Source organism: Pteropus alecto, unplaced genomic scaffold, assembly GCF_000325575.1.
Source record: "Pteropus alecto unplaced genomic scaffold, ASM32557v1 scaffold135, whole genome shotgun sequence".
In the NCBI taxonomy this organism is placed as follows: domain Eukaryota; kingdom Metazoa; phylum Chordata; class Mammalia; order Chiroptera; family Pteropodidae; genus Pteropus; species Pteropus alecto.
Window position 1 is genome coordinate 4,061,014 of NW_006438076.1, and position 21,923 is coordinate 4,082,936.

At 42.2% G+C, this 21,923-nt stretch overlaps 1 protein-coding gene across 1 annotated transcript in view; it reads right to left on the reverse strand.

Moving 5' to 3' along the window:
• The window catches only part of SLC37A2 (solute carrier family 37 member 2), a 23,101-nt gene extending 17,585 nt beyond the window's left edge, over positions 1 to 5,516 (reverse strand). The window contains 1 exon segment of the mRNA XM_015592002.2: positions 5,407 to 5,516. Within this exon segment, the coding sequence (XP_015447488.1) occupies positions 5,407 to 5,465 (59 nt within the window). The 5' untranslated portion in view covers positions 5,466 to 5,516.
• Positions 5,517 to 21,923: the final 16,407 nt, after the last annotated feature.

Sequence of the window (21,923 nt, forward strand, 5' to 3'; positions counted from 1 at the left end):
GGGCAAGGATAATGGGCTTAGCTCTCCAGGTTCTGCTCTAGGATCTCTCCTTCCTCGTCATGGCAGCCTCTCGCTATCAAAGCTCATTTTAAGAAGCCCTTTCTGCTACCCTTACCAGGTACCTCTGTGCAGTTACCAGGAAAACAAGACAAGAGAAAGCTATCTTGGCAGCATTGGGGCCCCTGCTCCGAGGCCATTACAGAATAGGGAAAAGAATGTTAGACTTAGATCGAAAGAGGCTGATTCGTAATTTCTTGTTTCTTCCGCTTACTGTGATCTTGGGCAACTTGTTTAACCTTTCTAAGTTTCAGTTTAACTTTTCTTAAATAAGGTAATAAACTCCTGCCACACAAAACTATTATAAGGATTAAACGAGATAACAACGGCTCTGGCAGTGTGAGCCCTCAGCAAACTCCGAGGGTAGAGCCATTCATCCTAGCAGCAGCCACTAGCCAGCCCTGACCTTTCCAGCTCACAGGGAAAGATTCCAGTGTTGGGGAAAAATAGCAAGGTGAGTTCACAGCGTCAGCTTTCTTTCTGGCCTTTCCCTCTCCATCCGGCTCTTCCAGCTGATGCCTCATCCCACAGGCTTCTCTCCTCCCTTTCTTGAGCTGTTTCCTATTAAAGGGCCTCAGGAAAAAGTCCCGGCCCTATAACACCAGCCCCAGTCATCTCTCTGGCAAGATGCTCATGCTGCCAGCTGACCCCAGACATGCTCACACAGACACTGGCACAGAAGGCAGGGCACTGGCCAGGCCCAGGGCTAGGAAGGACTCTGAAATGCCATGAACTAGCTATCCACCCCATCCCAACGCAGAGGGTCTGACAGGGAAAGGAAGGGCAGAAGCTCCGCAGCCAATGACTTTTGCTTGCACACTCGTGCTGCTGCCTCTCGGCCTCATCCCCAGGGACTAGAGATGCTCCTTCAGCCCCCTGTGCTCCTGCAGCTGCAGCTACACGGTACTGTCTTGAATAGACAGACGACACTTTCACTTCCAGGCCTTCGTTCCTCAACCTCTACTCATAACACCTCCAGCTCCACCAAGTCACATGCTACCTTTTCCTCCTAATGAGGTGGGGAATCTCTCCAGAGAAACTCACAAGCATCTAGCAATTACCAAGTGCTAACTGGAAGTTGAGCACTGGGCTAAGTGCTTTAAATGTCTTCTCATTTCATTTCACCAAAACCCTGTGATAAAGGTACACCGTTATTTCCATTTTACAGACAAAGACCCGGAGCCTTAGAGAGATTAAGTGATTTGTCTAAGGCCAAATAGCCACGTGATCTTTTCCATCTTCTACACTCTCATCTGGAGGACAGGGACTTGGAAAGACAGGGGCTTGGGAGTCAGGCTAACCTGGATTCATACTCCAGGTCAGCCGTTGATGAGCTGTGCGATGCTGGACAAGCAATATAGCTTCTCAAGAAGTAGCTTACCCATATGTTAGGTGGGGGAAACCTTGCAGTGAACTACAAATAAAGGCGTGATGCAAAGTAGTAGAAAAAGCGAGGAAAGTAATAGACAATAATTAATGTTTATCCAGTGCTCAACATGAGCCTGGCACTGATCTAAGCACTTTACACACTGCACCTCACTGAATCCTTCCAACAATCTTATGAGGTGGGTATTATTAATATTCTCACTTTATAGACGAGGAATCCAAAGTTCAAGCCCAATCTGCGCTAGATATGCCTAGGTGGTCTAGCTACAACTGCTTTCTTCACTTCACTTCTATGCCCAACTTGGAGACATATGAAACAGTACGTTTGATAATAAGAGTACACACCCTCTCTCCAGCCTGATTCTTCATTTCGAGACGGTAGGACCAGGTCTTACTCACCTTTGTGGCCTCAGAGCTCAACATAACAACATGCAAACAGTAGAAACTACATTAGCGTTTAGTGTTTGATAGGAGTCCAAAGCTACACTCATGAGAAAAGAAGAAGAAGAACATTACTGTGCACTCCCCATCAGCCGCCAGGGTCAAGAATGTCCACATACCACGTTTATCCTCTAGAACCCACTGGACTTTTACCGATGAGGAAACTGAGGCTTAGGGAAGTTAACTGCACAAGGCATGCGGTGGCGAGAGGCTTCCAGCCCAGATCTGTCGTAAGCCTGGGAGATGCTGGACAGCACAGTGGTTGGACTCTCACTTTAAGAAGTATGCAAATGACACGTTGTGTCCTGTGGGTTCATGAGCTCTTCTAAGATGCTGGTGTGAGACAGGCTGTTTACAATTAGAGACCCTCCTTGTCCCCCCCATTTCCTCTGAAATATAAATTACTTTGGTTAAAGGGTATAATTAATATCTATGAATAAGAAGACTCTGACAGGCACATCGGTGGCAGAGAGGCACAACTTCGTATACTTTGTAATGAGATGTGTTCATGTTTATTGAGAAAAAAGAGAAGTTTTATCCTTAAGTAAAATGACTGGTTGTTCCAAAATAAGAAAAAGGACAATGAAGGACAAAACCTGAACGGATAAATTTGTAGGTTTGTGGAAAGGGACTTTGATTTGCCTTGAATTATAGTATATACAAATGAGTCTGAAAAGAGGCAATTAAGTGTGTCAAAGCTGGCTCGGTTTTTATTTTATTCATATTTTTTTAAAAGATTGTGGTTGCTTTAGTATCAAATGTTATGTCAATGCAAATGTAGAATTTGGTTTTCTCTGTTAAAATGACAAAATTTTATTGAATATTGGTTATCAGCCTGCTCCTAATGAGAAGTTGTAAGATGTTATCAGTCATACATTAATCCATGCCTTTTTAGGTCTTTGTCACCCACAGGTAGTTTTTTTTTTTTTTTATTCTGATGCTTCCTAAACGCTCTGCAATCAGTTATAGGCCAAAGATTTTATCTTTAACAATGAAGAACTGTCGCAGAAAAGCATTGTACCAGGCACTTGCTCTTGGGCACAAGCTTCTGATGGCATCACTTAGACGTCTTTAAAGACATGCCGATGGGCTGAGTCAGGGTTTCCAAAACTCTGTAGTCAAGAAGCAGACAGGTCTATGAGATTGCTAACCCGATTCAGCAGAGCAATGATAAACTGATGATGGATGACTGTTGTTTGTGTTTGGAATATTGTTGATGTTGTTCTAGTGTTCTATTTTCTGGATATATAAGAAGTCCTTTCTCTTTCTTCTTAAGCTATCCATAACCCATAACAATTTAGTAGACTGTTTTGTAAACTGAAATGAAACAGTTGTAAATATCTTCTCTTTCTACCTGATTCCCCAGAATCCATAAACTTTTGTTGAGTCTTCTTGGCTTTTCATAGCAATAAGGTTATTTGCAAAAGTTCAATAAGAATCTGTCCTCTTTTTTTTTTTTTTTTTTTTTTTTAATGCCTACAGCACCTGGTATTCTGTGCAACCCAGGCCTTCCCTGGAATGTAGTAATTGACAATGATACTCATTTAATCAGATATAACCAGCCCCTTTTAAGGTTGACTGTATTGAGCCAATACAAATAAAACCCTCCCAAGAAAACTGGCTTACTGTATTCCCTTATAGGCAAATAAGGAAGGTCACTTCCTGGCCAGCTCAGGAAACTTAGAATATTTTGGAGACCTCGAGAAGACAGGAATTTGCCCAAATGTATAAAAGTACAGCAAATAAAACTTAGTGGAGAGAGTTTCTTGACTTAGCTTCCTAATTCAGAACAGTAAATAATAACCAACTTTTAGAAGTCCAATTTAAGATTCCTTATGAAAACTTCCAGCAAAGCTAACTTAACAAGGCCTGTGTTATAAATTAACACTCTTGCTGCACCTATACAATCAGATCAAATCTAATGAGATCAGCTTTATTTTATGATCAAGAATAATCTTTCTGTGACTACTTTTGATCAAAGCAGGGAAGACTGCAGAAAAAATTTTGCGTTTCACTGGAAAACTGTGCATCGTCTAGAGGATTCCTCTCCGGGTTATCTGAATCTAGCATCTCATTAACCTTGGGCTATTTTACAATGCTTTGAAGTGGTAAGAAACTAAATCATACAAAATATGTCTATGAACTGATAGAACTTCAATAGTCTTCTCTCCCAACCTGTGGAAAAACCAGTTTTGCCTCAATATTCCTGATTTATAAATGGGCATGTTCTCTGTATAATTTTTTTTAAATTGTGGTAAAATATACATACTATAAAATTTACTGTTTTAACAATTAATTGAACAGTTCAGTGGCGCTAACTCCCTTCATATTGCTGTACAGCCATGACATCCATCTCCAGATTTTCATCTTCCCAAACTGAAACTCTGTCCCCATTAAACGATAACTCCCCATTTCACACCCCACCACCACTAGATTTTCTTTTGAACTGATTTTAACATCTTCTGGATCCCTCATTATGAATAAAATAAAATCTTCAACACATGTTCATTTTTATATCCTTGCGAGAGTCAAGTTTTATCTTTTTCTGAAAAAAAATAAAATATATATATATATAGTAATAGTCCCAAGTTCATAAAGGACCAAATAAGTCATCTGAATAAGTGAAGAAAGCTGGAATGAGGACAGTCGATGAGGACTGTCACTTATAGGAAAGTGCCCAGGGTGCCCGACCTTCCCGATTTGCCCAGGTTTGAGGGACGGAAATGTGGAATTTTCCATTTTTAAACCAGAACAAGTTGGCCATATTAAGAGCAACCTGCCCTATCTAATGAGGACTCCTTAAGTCCTGTTAATAGAATTTGGCAATTTAGGCCTGATAGTGCTACATCATCTGTTGTTCAAGAGAAGCTAGGAATCTGGCTATTCGTGTTGAAATTTATAATTGGTAAATGATGGCGACTAACACAATACTTAAGAAAAAAAAAAAAAGACAAAGACACACTGTGCAGACCAAGCAAACTGCTCCAGTGCGTGGCCTCTCCTGAAAGCTCTGTTCTCCCCTCCACCCCGCCCCCGCCTTGTGTGGCCTCCTTGGGGCTCCCTTGGTTAGAAGGAAAGCTACTATGGACATGGCTCTCCTACTGTTGGGGTGACTACCCGGCTGAGGAGCTGTTGCCCCTCTGATCTGAGAGGTAAGCCCTCCTCCCCGCGGTGTCCCTCGGGTCCTGGAACCTCTCAAGGCAAGCTCCCAGGACCGCTGAGTTCTGGCCTTTGCGTTATCCAAGGGCAAAAAGAGACCGAAAGGGACACTCCGCGACTCCAATGGCCACTTTTCAGCAACTCCACCACCCAGGCCCCGGTTTCCTGGCCCGCAAGCACAGGTTCGCCCAGGCGCCAGCCATCTATTTTCACCTTCCTGCCGGCGCCGCTGAAGGATCCCAGACTCATTGCGGCCGCTGCTCGCTGCCGGCCGCCGCGTCCCTGGTCCCCACGCTCCCTGCCGGCTGCCCCGGCCTAACAGAGCTGTGGGGCCGGCGCGCTTCCCTCCCCAGCCCCGCTCACCAGCTGTCCCTGGAGAAGGCGCGGAGGAACCGGACGCCCAGAGCCAAGGAGGACCGCATCTTGCTGGCTGTTGCCTGAGGGAGGTGGCGAGATGGACGGAGGAGGGTGCAGAGCCGTGCAGCAGCGGGGTTTAAATGCCCCGCCGGCCCGCCCGCCCCGGCCCCGCAGTCCCAGGCCTGGAGCCCCCGCCCCCTTGCACCTGACCGCCCTCGGGGTCCGGCCCAGCGCGAACCGACTGCCCATTCTCCAGCGGGGCTGCCAGCCGCTGGTTCTCTCCTGCTTTGCCTCGGGCTGAGGACCCGTAGCGCGCGCAGCTTCAGGGGCCGCTTTTGCCCCGCGCTGCCCGCTCACTCCCCGCGGGCACCGCAAGCGGGATCCCACACTTCTCAGCATTACGTGACGATCCGATCTGTCAGTCGTAGCTGTTCCCGCGGCGCCTTCCTGTCCGGAGAAGTGGTGGCCCTGACGCGGACGAGAAGCTGATGCACGCCGGAGGGCTAGAGCTGACACTCGGTGGTCCCCACGTTACACCTCTGAGTGCGAGTGTCCCTTGGAGCGCGGGGTGGGATGAGGGGTGTCAGAGCGTTAGGACGCTGGTTCCAAACACACCTCCCGGCCCAAACAGGAGCTTCCTGTTCCACTCAAGCTCCAGAACATGTGTTGAGCAAGAGAGGACCCACCAAGCCCCTCAAAGAAAGACTGGCCTCCCTGTCTCCTCCCGGTCACAGCGCCACGGCCAACCCTGCTGTCTCTTCTGGAGGAAGCGAAGAGCCAGTCTGGAGTAGAGGATTCCCTGCTCTCAACAGTGCTCTTCAAATTTGCAGGGTATGTCCACCTATAATAAGAAGATACTGTGAGATCTTTGGATATGAACCTAAAGAGGGAAGAGAGAAGCGTTCGCCCTGAGAATAAAATTATTAATAGAACATAAAATAGAATCGTGTTTGTGCAAATGGCTTTCAGCCCTGCCCCCGCCCTACCCCTAACTCCTAGGAGTGCCCAGGCCCTAAGTGCAAGCCCGCGGAAGTGGAGCAAAGACTCCACCAAACAGGTTAGGATCCAGAATAATAGGCTTGGCTGCTACCAGCGTTGGAATGGAATGAAGAGAGAGAGGGTGATTGAGTTGTAAAACCCTCTGTGAATGCCAGGCAGTCAGGGTGGAGGATGGTGGCAGAAATGAAGACAGCAACGAGAGGAGGCCAGGAGGCAAAAGGATAGAGCAGAAAGAAGGAAGGAGATAAGGAAGCCAATACTAGGTAATAAAAGGCACAGAGAGGCATAACACCAAAGGAAGAGCACAGCTAATAGCAGCTAACTTAATCCTTAATACACTACAGCTCATGCCCAGATGGACATTCATTTCATTCCTATCCGTCTGGGAAGGTTGACTATATGTCCTGGTTTGCCCAGGACAATCCCAGGAGATACTTGCTGTCCTAGAATGTGTGATGAACAAACTCTGGGGTCAGTAACACCCAACGGACATTACACCTGAAAGGTTAAGTGGTGGAAAGCAAACTAGAATGATGAGTTAATATTCCCAGGAAGACAGCTACCTGTTTCTAAAGGGCTAACAGAAGGGTGAAGTTGGAATACAAATGAGCCAAGGAAGCAGCTGCAGTTACTTGATGCTACACAGGAGGAGCCCATGGACATCACCAGAGGAAGGAAAAGGACCATCTCCAGGGCTCCAGAGGTGCTATCCAGACTCCAATAGTATGGAACACCTGTCTTTCCATTTCAGACAGAGAAGCCAAGGAATAAGGCTCATGACTGCTCATTTTCGCTCCTCTATGGAGATACTGTATTTGTGCCTCTTAGGGGCTGGAACTCTCAGAGAGGTTTTGAGAATATGCCCTTACGGTGGTGCGGTTATTATTCGTGGAGTGCCAACAAGTAGCCGGGAGCAGGGCCAGTCCTGAGATAGTCTTTGCCTCGACTCAGTTACTTCCTGGGAATTCCAGCCATATATCCCTGTTCTGGGGCCAAGGCGACAGCTGGAACGCTACTGCCAATGTTCCTCACTCACTCCTGTGGGCAAGCTGGACAATCTCTTTGCTTCCTGCTGCTCAGGGGAGAGCCAGAGAATAATGCTAAGGCCCAGACACTGTCTTCACTCATCTACACAAGCTCTCCACTCTTGACTTGCCTTCCTGTTCTCTGGCATCCCTTTCAGCCCACCTCCTCAAACCCCGCAGGATGGGGACAGCAGAATATGAAGAAACGAGGGAATGGATAAACTGAATCAGAAACTAAAGGAAACAATTCTCAGTTCTTATTGTGGATAGACTTATATAATTTTCAAAACTGCTTACTATGGTTTCATAGTATCAGACACTCACAAGACAGGAACTGGCAGTTAATGCCCTTTTTGCCCACCAAATACCAGTTCCTACTACTAGCAAGCTTCACTGACTATTCACAGGACATTTTTGGGCAGCCAGTTATCTGCTTAGGCCCCTTTAGACATGGCAACGAGTGCCCTCCCTGGTTTTTTCAAAGGGACTGAAAGTCTATGAGAACAAGCACCGCGAGAATAAGAAATCAGGCAAAAGCAGCCCAAAACTGCACTGCACACACACAAGCATCATTCTTTGAATATGCCTGCCTCCTTCCACTTCCGTCTTACTAAACAGAGACTAGCACTCTTTTTGGTGATAGAATCAAGACCCAGATCCTTGATTAATGGAGTTGGAGTTGGGAATACTAGGAGAAATAGAAATTATTCAACCTTTTAAAGATTTAATTTCACGTTAAGGTTTTTTTATTAAGAGGCCAAGTGGTATAGTGAAAAGAACATGGGTTTTGAGGCATTGTTCAGATGCTACTACTTTTCTGAACCTCAGTTTCCTCATTTGTAAGATGTGGATGATGACATCTACTTTGCATGGTGGCTGTAAGAATTAAAAATTTTGCATATAAAATGTGCCTGGCAACATTAAGTAAGTTTGGTATTGCGCATGAGCTTATATACAATATTAGGATCAGATTGGCTACGACTGATAAAACAAAATATAGGGGTCAAAGTCTCAGAATTCTTAATAATGTCAATGGGTATAACGGAATAGGTTTGACCCGTGACATCTTTAATATCCTGTGTGCGCATATGTGTATGTGTGTGATTGTGCACGTATGGGTGTATCTGTGTATGTGTGTGTATATATACAATTTCACTCACTAAGTTATTGTAAGCATCAAGATAACACATGCTGAATAGTTTGGGGCTGACAAAGATCGATGTATGAGTTAAGTGCCATAAAAATGAAAGATTTGTCAGATGTTGGAATCTCACTAAGAAGAGTTGCTATTCAATTTCTTCCAGCCAACAGTTAAAACATAGATAAGCAAGGTGACCATGTATCCCAAAAGATTTATTTTTCAGTAAAAGACAATCCTCCGGAAGGGCTTGGCAAAGAAAGTCCTTGCCTTGATATAATTGGTCACAAGTAAGGGCTTTGGTCTATTCCTATTTACTGATGGTTCATCTGGTCTGAAGAATGGCCTTTGGTTACCACTATCAGCCAAGCAAGGGGACAGCCCTGCTATCAAATGGTCAACCAGTGATGGCAGCAGGTATATATAAGGACAACCTGAAAGCAGAATGTCCTCTCAAGAAGGGAGGAGCAGATTTGGCAAGTGGTTAAATTATTACAGTCTCCCAAAGTCACTTTGTTCAGGAAGAAAAATTAAAAGGAATATATGGTAATGCTCAAAGGGAAGCAGTCTCAGGTGGCCGAGTCATACAAGCTGAGTACAGTTTTTGGTTGCTCTAGTACCTGAAAGCAACCTTTCACTTATTCATTTAATAAACACTTGATAAGTGCCATCTATGTGCCAGGCACAGTGCTGAGGATACACCGATGAATAAGAAAGGCACAGCCCTGAACCTCAAAGATTTACAGTTGAATGGAATACAGATGCATAGAGATATAAACTCACCTCAGAGAGCTCTAGTAGAAGAAATCAACTCAAAAAAGAAATAGCTTATAAAGGTATGTTCATAATGCTAGGCTAACTCTGGGAGAGTCAGGAAAGGCTTCGCAGTAATATAAGATGCAGATTTGAAGCATAGCTTGGGACATGCCAAATCGAGAAGAGAAGAACAGTAGGATATGCAGAGCGCATGTGCACTAGCGTGTGCACAAGGCATAAAAAGGCAAGATATATTTAAGAAATGGCACGTGAGAAATTCTGTGTAGCTGAAGAGTACGTGTGCACAATGAAGAACGCAGAAGATGTGGCAGTTGTTACTGGTGATGAGATAATGACAAGCTTTGAAAGTCAATGTTAAGGGATGGGAATCTTATCCTTTGGATGGTTGGGTGTTATGACAAAGAGGGTTGAGACGTGATCATATTTATGTTCTTAGAGGAGAAACGGTCTTTTAAAAAGCCCTTGGTCAGACTTCTGGTTCGGAACAAAGATGGAATAGACGTGCTTCTCTCTATTCTTCCTGCTAAGTACGGAAAACCTTGGGCATTATATGTGCAACAACATAAGGAAACTCTGAAAAAGTAGAGAAGAAGGTAAATTGGTGAGGAACCTCGAGCTCTGAGGAAAGACACAGCCGTGATTTGTCTGGGTGCTGGAGAAGCCAGCAATCCAGAAGAGCCAATGGCACAAACAAAAAGGAGAAAAGACAAAATTGCCAACAAAAGCTCGCCATATCTAGCTAAAGGAACAAGAAACACCACAGAAAACACTGCAGCGCCGCTCCACTGCTATCAGCAAAGGCAAAGTGGCTTCCATTTGTACCTGGCTGTGATGAGGTGTCCCTGAGCTCCACTGTCCGGGTGGTGTCAGAGAGCTCCAAGCAGGAAGCCAGGATGTTCACCACCTTCCAGTGGTTAATGAGCACCCCACCCCCATCACGTGTCAGTGGAGGTCGCATTGGGAGCAGTGAGGAGGCACCCTCCCTCTCCCATGCAGGGCTGGGACAGTAGAGGCACAGTAGGGAGTGAGAACACCCACTCTTCAAGCAGTAATGAGGTGCCCTTCCCCACGCTGCAGGGGGAGCAACCTAGGCCAAATAAGAAGCCTGGATTTTTACCGCGCACCTGGCAAAGAGGAGTAAAAACTTGATCCAAATGCATACTGTCACTTTCTTAAAAAACTAACCATATACTTTCCATACAACCCATTAGTTGCAGTCCTGGGCATTTATCCCTGATAAATGAAGACTTCTGTCCATACAAACCTGTACATAACGTCCTGTACATCCCATAACAGCAAAAAAACTGGAAACAACCAAAATGTTTCTCAATAGGAGGATAGTTAGACAAATTGTGGTACATTCATACCATTAAATACTGCTCAGTAATAAAAAGAAACAAACTATCGATACATACAACTTGGATGGATCTCAATGGCATTATGCTGACCAAAAGAAACCAATCTCAAAAGGCCGCACACTGTGATTCCATTTATATAACATTCTCGAAATGACATAATTATAGAGATGGAAAACAGATTAGTGGTGGCAGGGATTAATGATGGTGGTGGTGAAGGGGGGTGCAGCGTGGCTCTATAGTGGAACACCGGGGAGTTGTGGTGATGGATTTGTTTTGTGTCTCGATTGTGGGAGTGTTTATAGAATCAACACATGTGGGAAAATGTCACAAATAGAACTATACATACATATTGTACCAAGATCAACTTGGTACACAGGACATATCTGAACTCTTTTTTGCAACTTTCTGTAGATCTATAATTATTTTATTAAAAATCTGTATAGAGTAGGGGAAAAGCAGTCCTTTGTCAACTTTTAAGTTCCCTCTACTAGTTCTCGGTTTGCTAATTCTAGAAACTAGATGGCAGGATTTACCTTTTAAATATAAATCTTTGCTTTTGAGAACATGCAATGGGGTAGCATGGTCAACTGTCCATGTTGTCAAGTTAAGGTAGCTCACCCTCATCCATGCAGATGCAGGACTGCTCCCTAGATTCCAAGTCTTTCCAACCCTGCTCTTACTAACTCCTCTCTCTTCCCTACTGGATGGTTAGGAGATAATATTCCTCCCATTCTGCAGCAAGGAAATTCAGGCTCATGGAGGAGAACAGGCATGTATGAATCACAAAACGATGGTGGGAAGATGCGATACCAGCTCTCCTAAGGGCAATCAGATTTCTTCTCAGCACCAGGGACAACTGTGGAACTGCCTACCTGACTTACACTGCTGCTCTTTGTCTGTACTTGGGAATACATTTTTATTGTAACATTGTGAAGCAAGAGGAATGAAACAGGGAGAACAGGTTGGACAAATGAAAGTTGGAAATTGGTTTTAGAAATCAGAAGCAGGTGACTCTAAAAAACTATGATGCTTTTCATGGGCAGTGTGGAAGGTTTTAAAGGGAAGATTTTTAACAGCAGGTCTGAATAAATAAACCAGTGCCACACAGTAAAGACTGAACATATTCCTGCTACCCCTAGATGGCTATGGCAGCAAAAGCAGATTCGAGATCTGGAAAAACTCTCTTACCTCTCCTTTGGCCCAGCAACACCTTCACCCTAGAACTGCTCCCCAACACTCTTTAGTACTGGCCTCCGATCCCTGGCTCCTAGTATACTGTTGACATTCCTTGTAAAATACGTGAAGAATGGGCTACAAGATGCAGAAATCAAGTCTGAGATTCAAATGCCTGGGAGAAAGAGTCCTAATCCTAGACCTCCCTTCCGAGAAGCCCTTAACTCTCAGACCCAACTCTTCTCTGTACCATCTAAATGTTCACCTTATGCCAACGTGTGCTCTAGAAGTTTCTATTAGTAAATAGAAAGCACTGTTTCTAAACCTTTTTTCCCTTCCTACTAATGAAGAGAAGCTGTAGGGACAGGTTCTTCCCAATTTGTAATGACAAAGCTTCAGCCAGAGAGAGGGGGATATGCCCAGGCATTTCTAGAAAAAAATAAAAAATAAAAAATTCATCAGTTTCTTTCAAGTCCTTGTGTTGCCTTATCAAATCCTGCAAGGCTTATCAAGTCCTTGTCTATTTATTGCAATGAATGAGATTTAAGAAATACACACAAGCCTCAAAATTAAGAAACCCAATCGAGTTGAAAACAGATGAACTGTAAATGAATACACAGCCCAGTTAGTTAACCAGTATTTTAAAAGTCAGATCTGAGATTCCTCATGGAAACTTCCAGCAATGCAAACTTAAAAAGACCTCTATTGTAAATTAACACTCTTGCTGCACCTTTATAAATAATCAGATCCAATTTAATGAGACCAGCCTTAGTTTGTGATCAAGAATCATCTTTGAGACTTGAAAACCCATGTCTGAAAGAGTATTTGCACACCGATGTTCATAGCAGCGTTATTCACAGTTGCCAGGACATGGAAGCAACCGAAGTGTCCCACGATAGATGACTGGCTAAAGAAGCTGTGGTACATATATACAATGGAATATTACTCAGCCATAAGAAGAGACGAAATACTGCCACTTGTGACAACATGGATGAACCTCGAGATAATCATGCTAAGCGAAATAAGCCAGACAGAAAAAGTTGAAAATCACATGATTTCACTTACATGTGGGATATAAACCTAAAAGCAACAAAGCAACAGGACAAACAAACAGAGACTCACGGACATGGATTATAGACTAGTGGTTACCAGTGGGAAGAGGGGAGCAGGGACGGGGGAGTTAGACAGGGTAAAAGGGGTCAAATATGTGGTGACAGAAAGAAATCTAACTACAGGAGGTGAACACAGAGTGTAAATATATATATGCTATATATATGCCTTACTGTTAAAGTGTACAGCTGAAACTTATTGGATTTCATTACCCAATATCACCATAAAAAACAAATTTAAAAAATGAAAAAAAAAAAAAAAGAATCATCTTTGAGACTATGTTTGATCAAAACAAGGGAGGCTCCAGAAAACACTTCATGCTTCAGTGGAAAATTATGCATTGTCTACAGTAGGAGTCCCCAAACCCCGGGCTGTGGACCGGTACAGGTCCTGTTAGGAACTGGACCTGTTAGGAACCACACCACACAGCAGGAGGAGAGCAGCAGGTGGTGGAGCGAAGCTTCATCTGTATTTGCAGCCGCTCCCCAGCACCAGCATCACCGCCTCAGCTCCACCTCAGATCATCAGGCATTAGATTCTCACAGCAGCACCGGTCCCTGGTACCAAAAAGGTTGGGGACCGCTGGTCTAGAGGACTTCCTTCCAGGTTATCTGATTTTAGCCTATAGTTGATCTAATTTACAATTCTGCAAACTGTAAAGACTTATGGAAAAGATCAGTTTTGCCTCCTTTCGACATTCATTTATCCAGGAGTTTTTTTTTCTCTTTCTTTTTTTTTTTTTTTTTTTTAGAACCAGTTATATAACAGCTGCTGATTTCCCGCATAAGTTAAAGTCTTTAACACATGTTCATTTGATATCTGTATGAGTCATGATTTTACCTTTTTTTCAAAATTATCTTTTAACGTGTATAAAACAGTTACCATGGAAGGCAGGAAAAAAAATATGTGCTACATAAAGTTACAAGTAGTATACTATGGCTAGGCAGGAGGAGTGTTGCTTCTGGTTGGGAGAAATCAGGTAAGTTTTCATGGAGCAGGTAACTCTAAGTTATCACAGAGCAGTAGTAGTACTTTGCCTTAAGGGTGAGTAGAATTTTAAAACTCAGAATTGGAAGGACATTTCAGGCAAACAAAAGGCCTGCTAATCCTAAGGAACTTTTTTGACCCAAATGTTATTAGCCAGCACCCACGCCCAGTCCCAAGGGAAGACCAGACTCAATGTTATCGGATTCATATAGGAATACTGCCCAATTGGGGACCAATCCCAGTGAATCTCCCTATATATTATCCCGCCTGGCAAGGCTTACAGCCCCAGCTATTTAGCTGAGGAAGGGCTCCTGGCAGGCATAAGAACATGAGGCGAGATGGTAACTGGGATAACTGGCCCTTCAATTCAAAGCAGTATGTCTTGAGATGAGCATCACACCCTATTCCCTGACGGCAGAACTATATGACAGCCTACACAAATTCCCTACTCCTACCTGCCTCAGGAGGCCAGGTATATAGTTGTGTGGGTCTAATTGCATCTTACTTCTGGAGTCTAAGTTTCGTTAAGAGCTCTTAATCGATACATTTCCCTTTTGCCAATGGTCAAAAGGAAGAGATAGGTAAGAAGTTCAGAAAATGTAATAGATAGAAAAATACATCTTCAGTAGAGCATTAACTAGGTCTCTAGCTTTTGGTGTTTACCTGGATCAGATGACATTCCTTCATGACACTGTAGTGTAAATCACTAAATGTTAGCCTACTGGACTAACAACAAACAGGTCCAGTTTTCAGAAACCCATGTCTAGCTAAATTACTGATTCCCATTGTTTTGGTTCAAGCTCCAATCCTGCTATACTTCAAACTCTTTTCCCTTGATCTTCCCTTGTTAATCTCAGTCTCGGCTCTGGTCTGCAGCCTTTGTCTGTGTGGTCCTCACCCCCAGTAGCAGCTATTTCAGATCTTGCTTCATCAACTATCCCTGACCCAATTTACATGTAAGGAAAAGGAGTTACCTGATATGGAAAAGACTTCCTGACCTTGAACTCTAAAAGACAGAGCTGTACGACAATTAGGTTTTATGTGTAGGATATAAAGTCTTCATGAGTGACCCCCGCAAAAAAATTGCTAGTCAGTTCTATGGCAATTGCTTTGAACTCCTTAGATACAACAAAGTATCCACCTGGGAAAACAGGGTAAAGCATATCCCTCCTCTGGCTGAACCACAACTCAATCTTGACAATGTGATGAGGTGGGTGGATCGTGTTGGATGAAGGTACCTACAAGTTTTTAGCCAGGAAGGATTGAGATGTAGGCATCATGTCACCCTCTGGTTTAGCAATAAAAGGTGTGCTAATCTGCAATTTAAATAATACACCCATCCATTTGGCAACTAAGTGCTCTCTCCTTGATTCTCCGCCTTAAAAAAAAAAAAAAAAAGAACTGACTTTAGTGGTAAGAAGACTCAGTGTAGGATGGAACAATGAATAAAATCAAATAACCAAATACAAATCAAATGTAAATGCCATCATAACCTAAGGGACATAGAAACCTGTGTCCCTGTGTTTCTATGCCGACTTAGGTCACTCTCATCTGAAATATCTGAACCAAAGGAGGACTTGCTTCTTACTGTACTTCACATATGTCAGGCACTATGCTAACCATTGTATACGCACTATCTCACTCAATTCTCACAACAACTCTATGAAGTAAGTACAATTATTCCCATTTTGTAGATGATGAAACTGCACACAGAGTTTAAGTAACTTGCTTAAGGTCACATAGCTGAAGTGTGGTAGAACCAGGATTTAAACTGTGACTGTGATCTTAACCATTGCATAAACTATCCCATAGCAGTAGGGCCTTTGAAGACTGAGCAAGAAAGAGCTTTGACAACAAAGAGCAGTTTTTCAATTCCTAGAACTCTATTCAGAGGGAACATAGAAATATAAATGACTTTCCCATCCCTGAACTGAACCATGTATATATTTATTCTCTCTTACTCCTATCTCACCCTAAGATTTCGAAGCTTCTTTTACTGAATTACAATTTTGTTCTTTTTGTCATTTCTACCCTAATGTTCTCCATGGTCTTTCACCCCGATCATCTCATCTTTTATATGCCTGGGAATTCACCAGATTATAAAACCAGGTGACTGGCTGCCTGTATGATTATTCAGAGTGTCTGATTACTCAGGGCGTGAGCTATGTCAGTGAACTTCCATTCGGACCCGGCCTGCAGGAATGAACCTAATTTCTATTTAATCAGTCTTTCTTATAGAAAGGCCACAAAATGTTGCAGCTTCTAGGCTCTAATCACCACCTAGTAATAACTCCCATGTCAGAAGTCCCACAATTATTATTTTATTATTATTTTCCTACCTACACCTATAATTTGGAGGAGGGGAGGGAGTTATAAAGCTATCAAGGTTATTTCAGACCCAAAGTTTTTCAAAGTAAATTTCTTTTTAAATAATTCAAATATACACAAAAATAGAGTGAACAAAATAACAAAATCTTGACATACCAGTCACCTAGATTCACTATCATCAAAGTTTTGCTACACTTACTTTATCATTCTCTCGTCTCGTTTTGTTGAATTGTCCTAAAGTAAACCTCAAATATAGTTTTATTTCAACCCTATGTACATCGGTATCCATATCTGCATATTTTCTTATATACCTATAATGCCATCATCATATCTAACAAAATGAATAGTTTAGACTCTATTCAAATACCCCTATTGCTTCAAAGATATCTTTTTCAGACTGTTTTTCTCATCAGTATCTAAACAAGGTCCACACATTATATCTGGTGATTGTTATCTCTATGTCTGTCTGAATCTAGAGCCACCTCCCCATTTTTAAAATTCAAGCCATTAACTTGTTGAAGAAATTGGATCAGTTTCCTTATAAAATGACCCATCCTCTGGATATCTGTTTTCTCATGGTATAATTTGTTCCTGCTCTCTCCCTGCTTCCTATAAATGGAATCCTCATGGCTTTTCTCTTTACATATCTTTTTCTAAACCAGAAAACACAGAAAATTATTCGAGTGACAATGTTCTCAATTCTCCCAAGTATGGTGCATAACTAGTACTATTCTAAGTGACTAGAAGTTAATTTATTACATACAATGGATTGCTTAGGGCAAGAGGATTCCTTAGGGCAACGGAACTTAATATTGTCCCAGAACCAGATGAAAACGGCTTAAAAGTCTGATTATATTGAGTTTCAACTTTTTGGGGAGCAAAAATATTTCACAGAAGGCATTGTATGTTTCATACTGCATCACATCAGGAGGCACAATGTCTGCTTTTCTCACTTTTAGTAGTGTGAGGATGGATTAGTGGGGTCAGATGATGATAATGTCCAATAGTTTCTTACATTAATGATTGCTGTAGGTGTTTGGGGGTGGGAGGGCGGTGAGGAAGAAATCTAAGGCAGGAGTTGAGTGTTAACTTCTACCAAGGGTGATCTCATCTTGGAGGCCTGGGAGAAATGATGACTCATGTAGTACAATACTAAATTGTCTTAATCAAAAGGAATCCATTTGACTTCTTCTCCTTGGCATGCCCCTCTAATAGTGGTCGGTAATACTGAGAGCAAGACCAGAGATGGACCACACATTTCCACCTTCAGAGAGAGATCTAAAACTCTGCCAACATATTCAAAGTCTTTCACCCAGAAGCATGGGCCTAACATGCCAAGAGAACATTTATTTGCTTTTATCCTCCTTTATAATGTTTCCAATCTCTCCAATCTTTTTTTCTGAGAAGCATGAGAAAATGTCCAATATGGGACACAAAGGAATTATGATCACTATACTTAGAGGGAGACTAAAGGAAAGATTTTGCTTCCAAAAACAGAATCTAAATGAACACTAGAAGTAATAACTGCTACCTCCTTTATCACACCTTAAATTGTTAGCAGACATGAAAGCAGCAGTTTCTAACCTCTTCGCCCAGTAGGGAGCCAATAAAATTTTTAGTAATCTTATTCCTGCCCATCATAAAGTTAAGGGTGAGGCCTGGACAATTAAGTAATATACTAGAACAATGCAAGGGAGAGGACACAGAGGTGACTAAATCAAAGCAATTGGAGCAAGCTACTTTAGGCTGGACTGCCCAGGAAAAAAATGTCACGCACTAGCTTTCTGACTGTTGTTGTTGCAGGAAAACTGGGACATGAGTATCCTCTGCTGCCGCACAGCCTGGCATTGCTTCTATCACATACATGTTCCATCTCCTGGCCTGGATTCTGGCCAGTTGAGAAAGTTCCCTCTGCGGTACAGCACAGCTGAGCTTTCCTGGGGTTGTGCCCCTCTTGCTGGACGTGTGCCCATACTTTCCTACATCCTCCTGTTCTGCCCTCTTAGTCCACTGTGACCTACTGAACTTGCATCTACTCTGAGAACAAGATCAGTGCTGGAGTCAGCACAGAGGGGAATGAACTTGCCCCACCCCTATCTCACTGTTCACAATAACACCTACCACCAGTCCACAATGCGGCATGAAGAGCGATGATATGGAAAATTTGACGTAAGGTCAAATTTATACGTAAGGTCAAACGTATAAGACGAAATTAATAAATTCAGCAGCATGAAGAGTGATGATATGGAAAATTTGACTGTAAGGTCAAACGTATAAGACGAAATTAATAAATTCATAACATGTTAAAGCTACAGGAGACTGAAGGTCTCTTAGTATAACTCTTTTATTTTACAGAAAACTGTATCCCAGAGAAATTATTCGTCCCAGATCACAGTCACAATGAGAGAATGGAAAACAAAGTAAAATGATGTCTAACGATCTTTTGAGTAAACATCAAAAAACTTTAGATAAAGCTACTAATCATGTAGAAATATTTGGAATTTTTAAAAGACTAATCTTTTCATCTAACAAACATATACTGAGAACCTATTATGTGCCAGGCATGGTCTTAAGAACCGAAGACAGAGCATTGAATAAAAAACAGACAAAAACCTCTGTCCTCATGGAGTGTACAACCTAGTGGGGAGAGAAAATAAATATTAAGTAAAACATATAGCTATTTATTGTCATACAGCTCTAAGTATCATGCAGAAAGTAAAACAAAAAGGAGATAGAATATTTGAGTGTGGGGGTGGGGAGGAGGTTGCATTTTGCCATAAGATGGTCAGGGAAGGCCCTCCAATAAAATACATCTGAATAAAGACTTGAAAGTGGTAAGAAAGTGAGCCTAACATTATCTGAGGAAGAAGTGTCCCCAGGCTGAGCCAACAGCAAATGAAAAATCCCCGAAGTGAGTGTCTCCGGAATGTCCAGGGAAGCACAAGTTCAATGAGCCTAAGCAGAATGAGCAAAGAGGAGGTAAGGTCTCAGAAGTAATTGGGACCAGATTTTACAGGGTCTTGTATGATATTATAAAGACTCTGGCTTTTCTTGAGTAAAACAAATAAATCGCCAAAGGAGACTTTGAGCCAAGGAGTAATAAGATCTTACTTTTTCTTGAAAGGACTGCTCTCGTTGTGGTGCTAACAACAGTTTTTAGGCGGCAAATATAGGACCAAGAAATCCAACTAGAAGGCTATTGCAATAACATAGGTGAGACAGGATGGTGACTATGATCAGGGTTGTAGTGGGGCAGATACTGAAAAATAGTTGTATTTTGAATATATTTTCAAGGTAGAGCCAACAAGGATTAGATATAGGTTTTATAAAAAAAGACAAGAGTGAAGGTCAACTCCACACTTATTTGGCAGAGCAACCAGGATGGAGTTGTCATCTGCTGAGATGGAGAAGCCTGCAGGAGGAACAGATGTTATTGTTTGGTTTGTGGTCTCTCTCTCTCTCTCTCTCTCTGTCTCTGTGTGTGTGTGTGTGTGTGTGTGCGCGCGCGCGTGTGTGTGTGTGTGTCTGTGTAGAAGGTAGAGATTAGTTTTAAATGTGTTAAATTTGGCTGCTGTATTGAAAAGAGTTCAAGGTAGAGATTAGTTTTAGATGTGTTAAATTTGGCTGCTGTATTGAAAAGAGTTCACAAGGTGCAAGCGAAGAGATTACTTAGAAAACTCTTAAGATAATCCAGGAGAGATATGGTGGTTTAAACCAGGTGTCTGGCAGAAGTAATGTGAATGGAGATATATTTTGAAGGTAGAGCTGACACGATTTGTTGTTAAAGTAATGAAAGATGAAAGAAAAATAAAGAAGGAGGTCAGTGATTTCTTCAAGATTCTTGGCCTCAATAACTAGACAGAACTGGTATCAACTGATATGAGGAAGACAGGGAAGAACAGATTTGAGGAAAACCAATGATGTGCACACATCATGTAGGCAGTCAGAGTCATAACAGTTTGCAGTTTCAGGAAGATATAAATTTTGGAGTTATCAGTATCTAGATAGTATCTAAAGCCATGAGACTAAAAGAGATCACCAACAGAGCAAGTGTAGCTAGAAGCCCAGGACTGAGCTCTGGGACACTCTAATATTAAAATATTGGAGATGAGAAAAATACGGCAAAGGAAACTAAGAAGCAATGACCAATTGACGTTGGAAGAAAAATCTAAAGCTTTGGTGTTGTGGAAGCCAGGTTATAAGGTACTTTAAAAAACAGAGTGATAAAAAGAACGGAGTAATCAACTGTGATTAATTCTGTTGATAGGTCAAGAGGAAATTTGAGAATGACTGTGGGATCTGGCCATGTGGAAGTAATTGGTAACTTTGAAAAGATCACTTTCGCTGGGGAGGTAAAGCAAACAGTCTTACTAGAATGCATTCAAGAGAGAACGTGAGGGCAGAACAGGAGCAAGAAGTACAGACAACTCAAGTTTTGATATAAAGGGAAGCAGAGAAGGTTGCTGGTGGCTGAAAGAGAATTAATTCAGGGTAGAGAGGCAGCTTTCTTTTCCTCTCTCTTTTTTTTTAAGTTGGTTGGTTTTTTAGACAGGAGAAAAGACAGCATGTTTATATACTGATAGGAATACTCAGATAGTCAGGGTAAAATTATGATGCATAAGGGAAGGGGAAGAAATAATGAGGCGATGTCCTTTTAAAATTTTTATTTATTTATTAACATTTTATTTTTTAATTTTTTACCCCTCCCCCCCTCCGCCCCTGGTAACCACTAGTCCATTGTCCATGTCCATGAGTCTTTTTTTGTTTGTCCTGTTCATTTGTTGCTTTTAGGTTTATATCCCACATACAAGTGATATCGTGATTTTCAACCTTTTGTTTGGCTTATTTCGCTTACTATGATTATCTCAAGGTCCATCCATGTCGTCACAAATGGCAGTATTTCATCTCTTCTTATGGCCGAGTAATATTCCATTGTGTATATGTATAACAGCTTCTTTAACCAATTATCTATTGTAAGACATTTTGGTTGCTTCCTTGTCCTGGCCACTGTGAATAATGCTGCTATGAACATCGGTGTGCAAATATCTTTTCGGATGTGAGTTTTCAAGTCTTTGGGGTAAATACCCAGTAGAGGGATTGCTGGATCATATGGTAGATCAATTCTTAATTTTTTGAGGAACCTCCATACTGTTTTCCATAGTGGCTGTACCACAGTCCTACCAGCAGTGTACGAGGGTTCTTTTTCTCTGCACCCTCTCCAACACTTGTTATTACTTGTCCTGTTGATAACAGCCATTCTAACAGGTATGAGATGGTATCTCATTGTGGTTTTGATTTGCATTTCCCTAGCAATGCTGAGCAGCTTTACATGTTTGTTGGCCATTTGTATGTACTCTAGGGAGAAGTGTCTGTTCAGGTCCTCTGTCCTATTTTTGACTGGATCATTTGATTTTTTGTTGTTATTGAGTCATATGAGTTCTTTGTATATTTTGGATATTAGGCCCTTATCGGAGGCGAAACTGTCAACAACTCAAAGAGACAACCATCTGAATGGGAAAATATATTTGCAAGGCGATGTCCTTGAGTAGGTGGATGGGAACTGGATTGAGTCACAAGTCAGAGTAGGTCTAAGACAGGAGGACAAACAGTTCACCCATTTAACAAGAA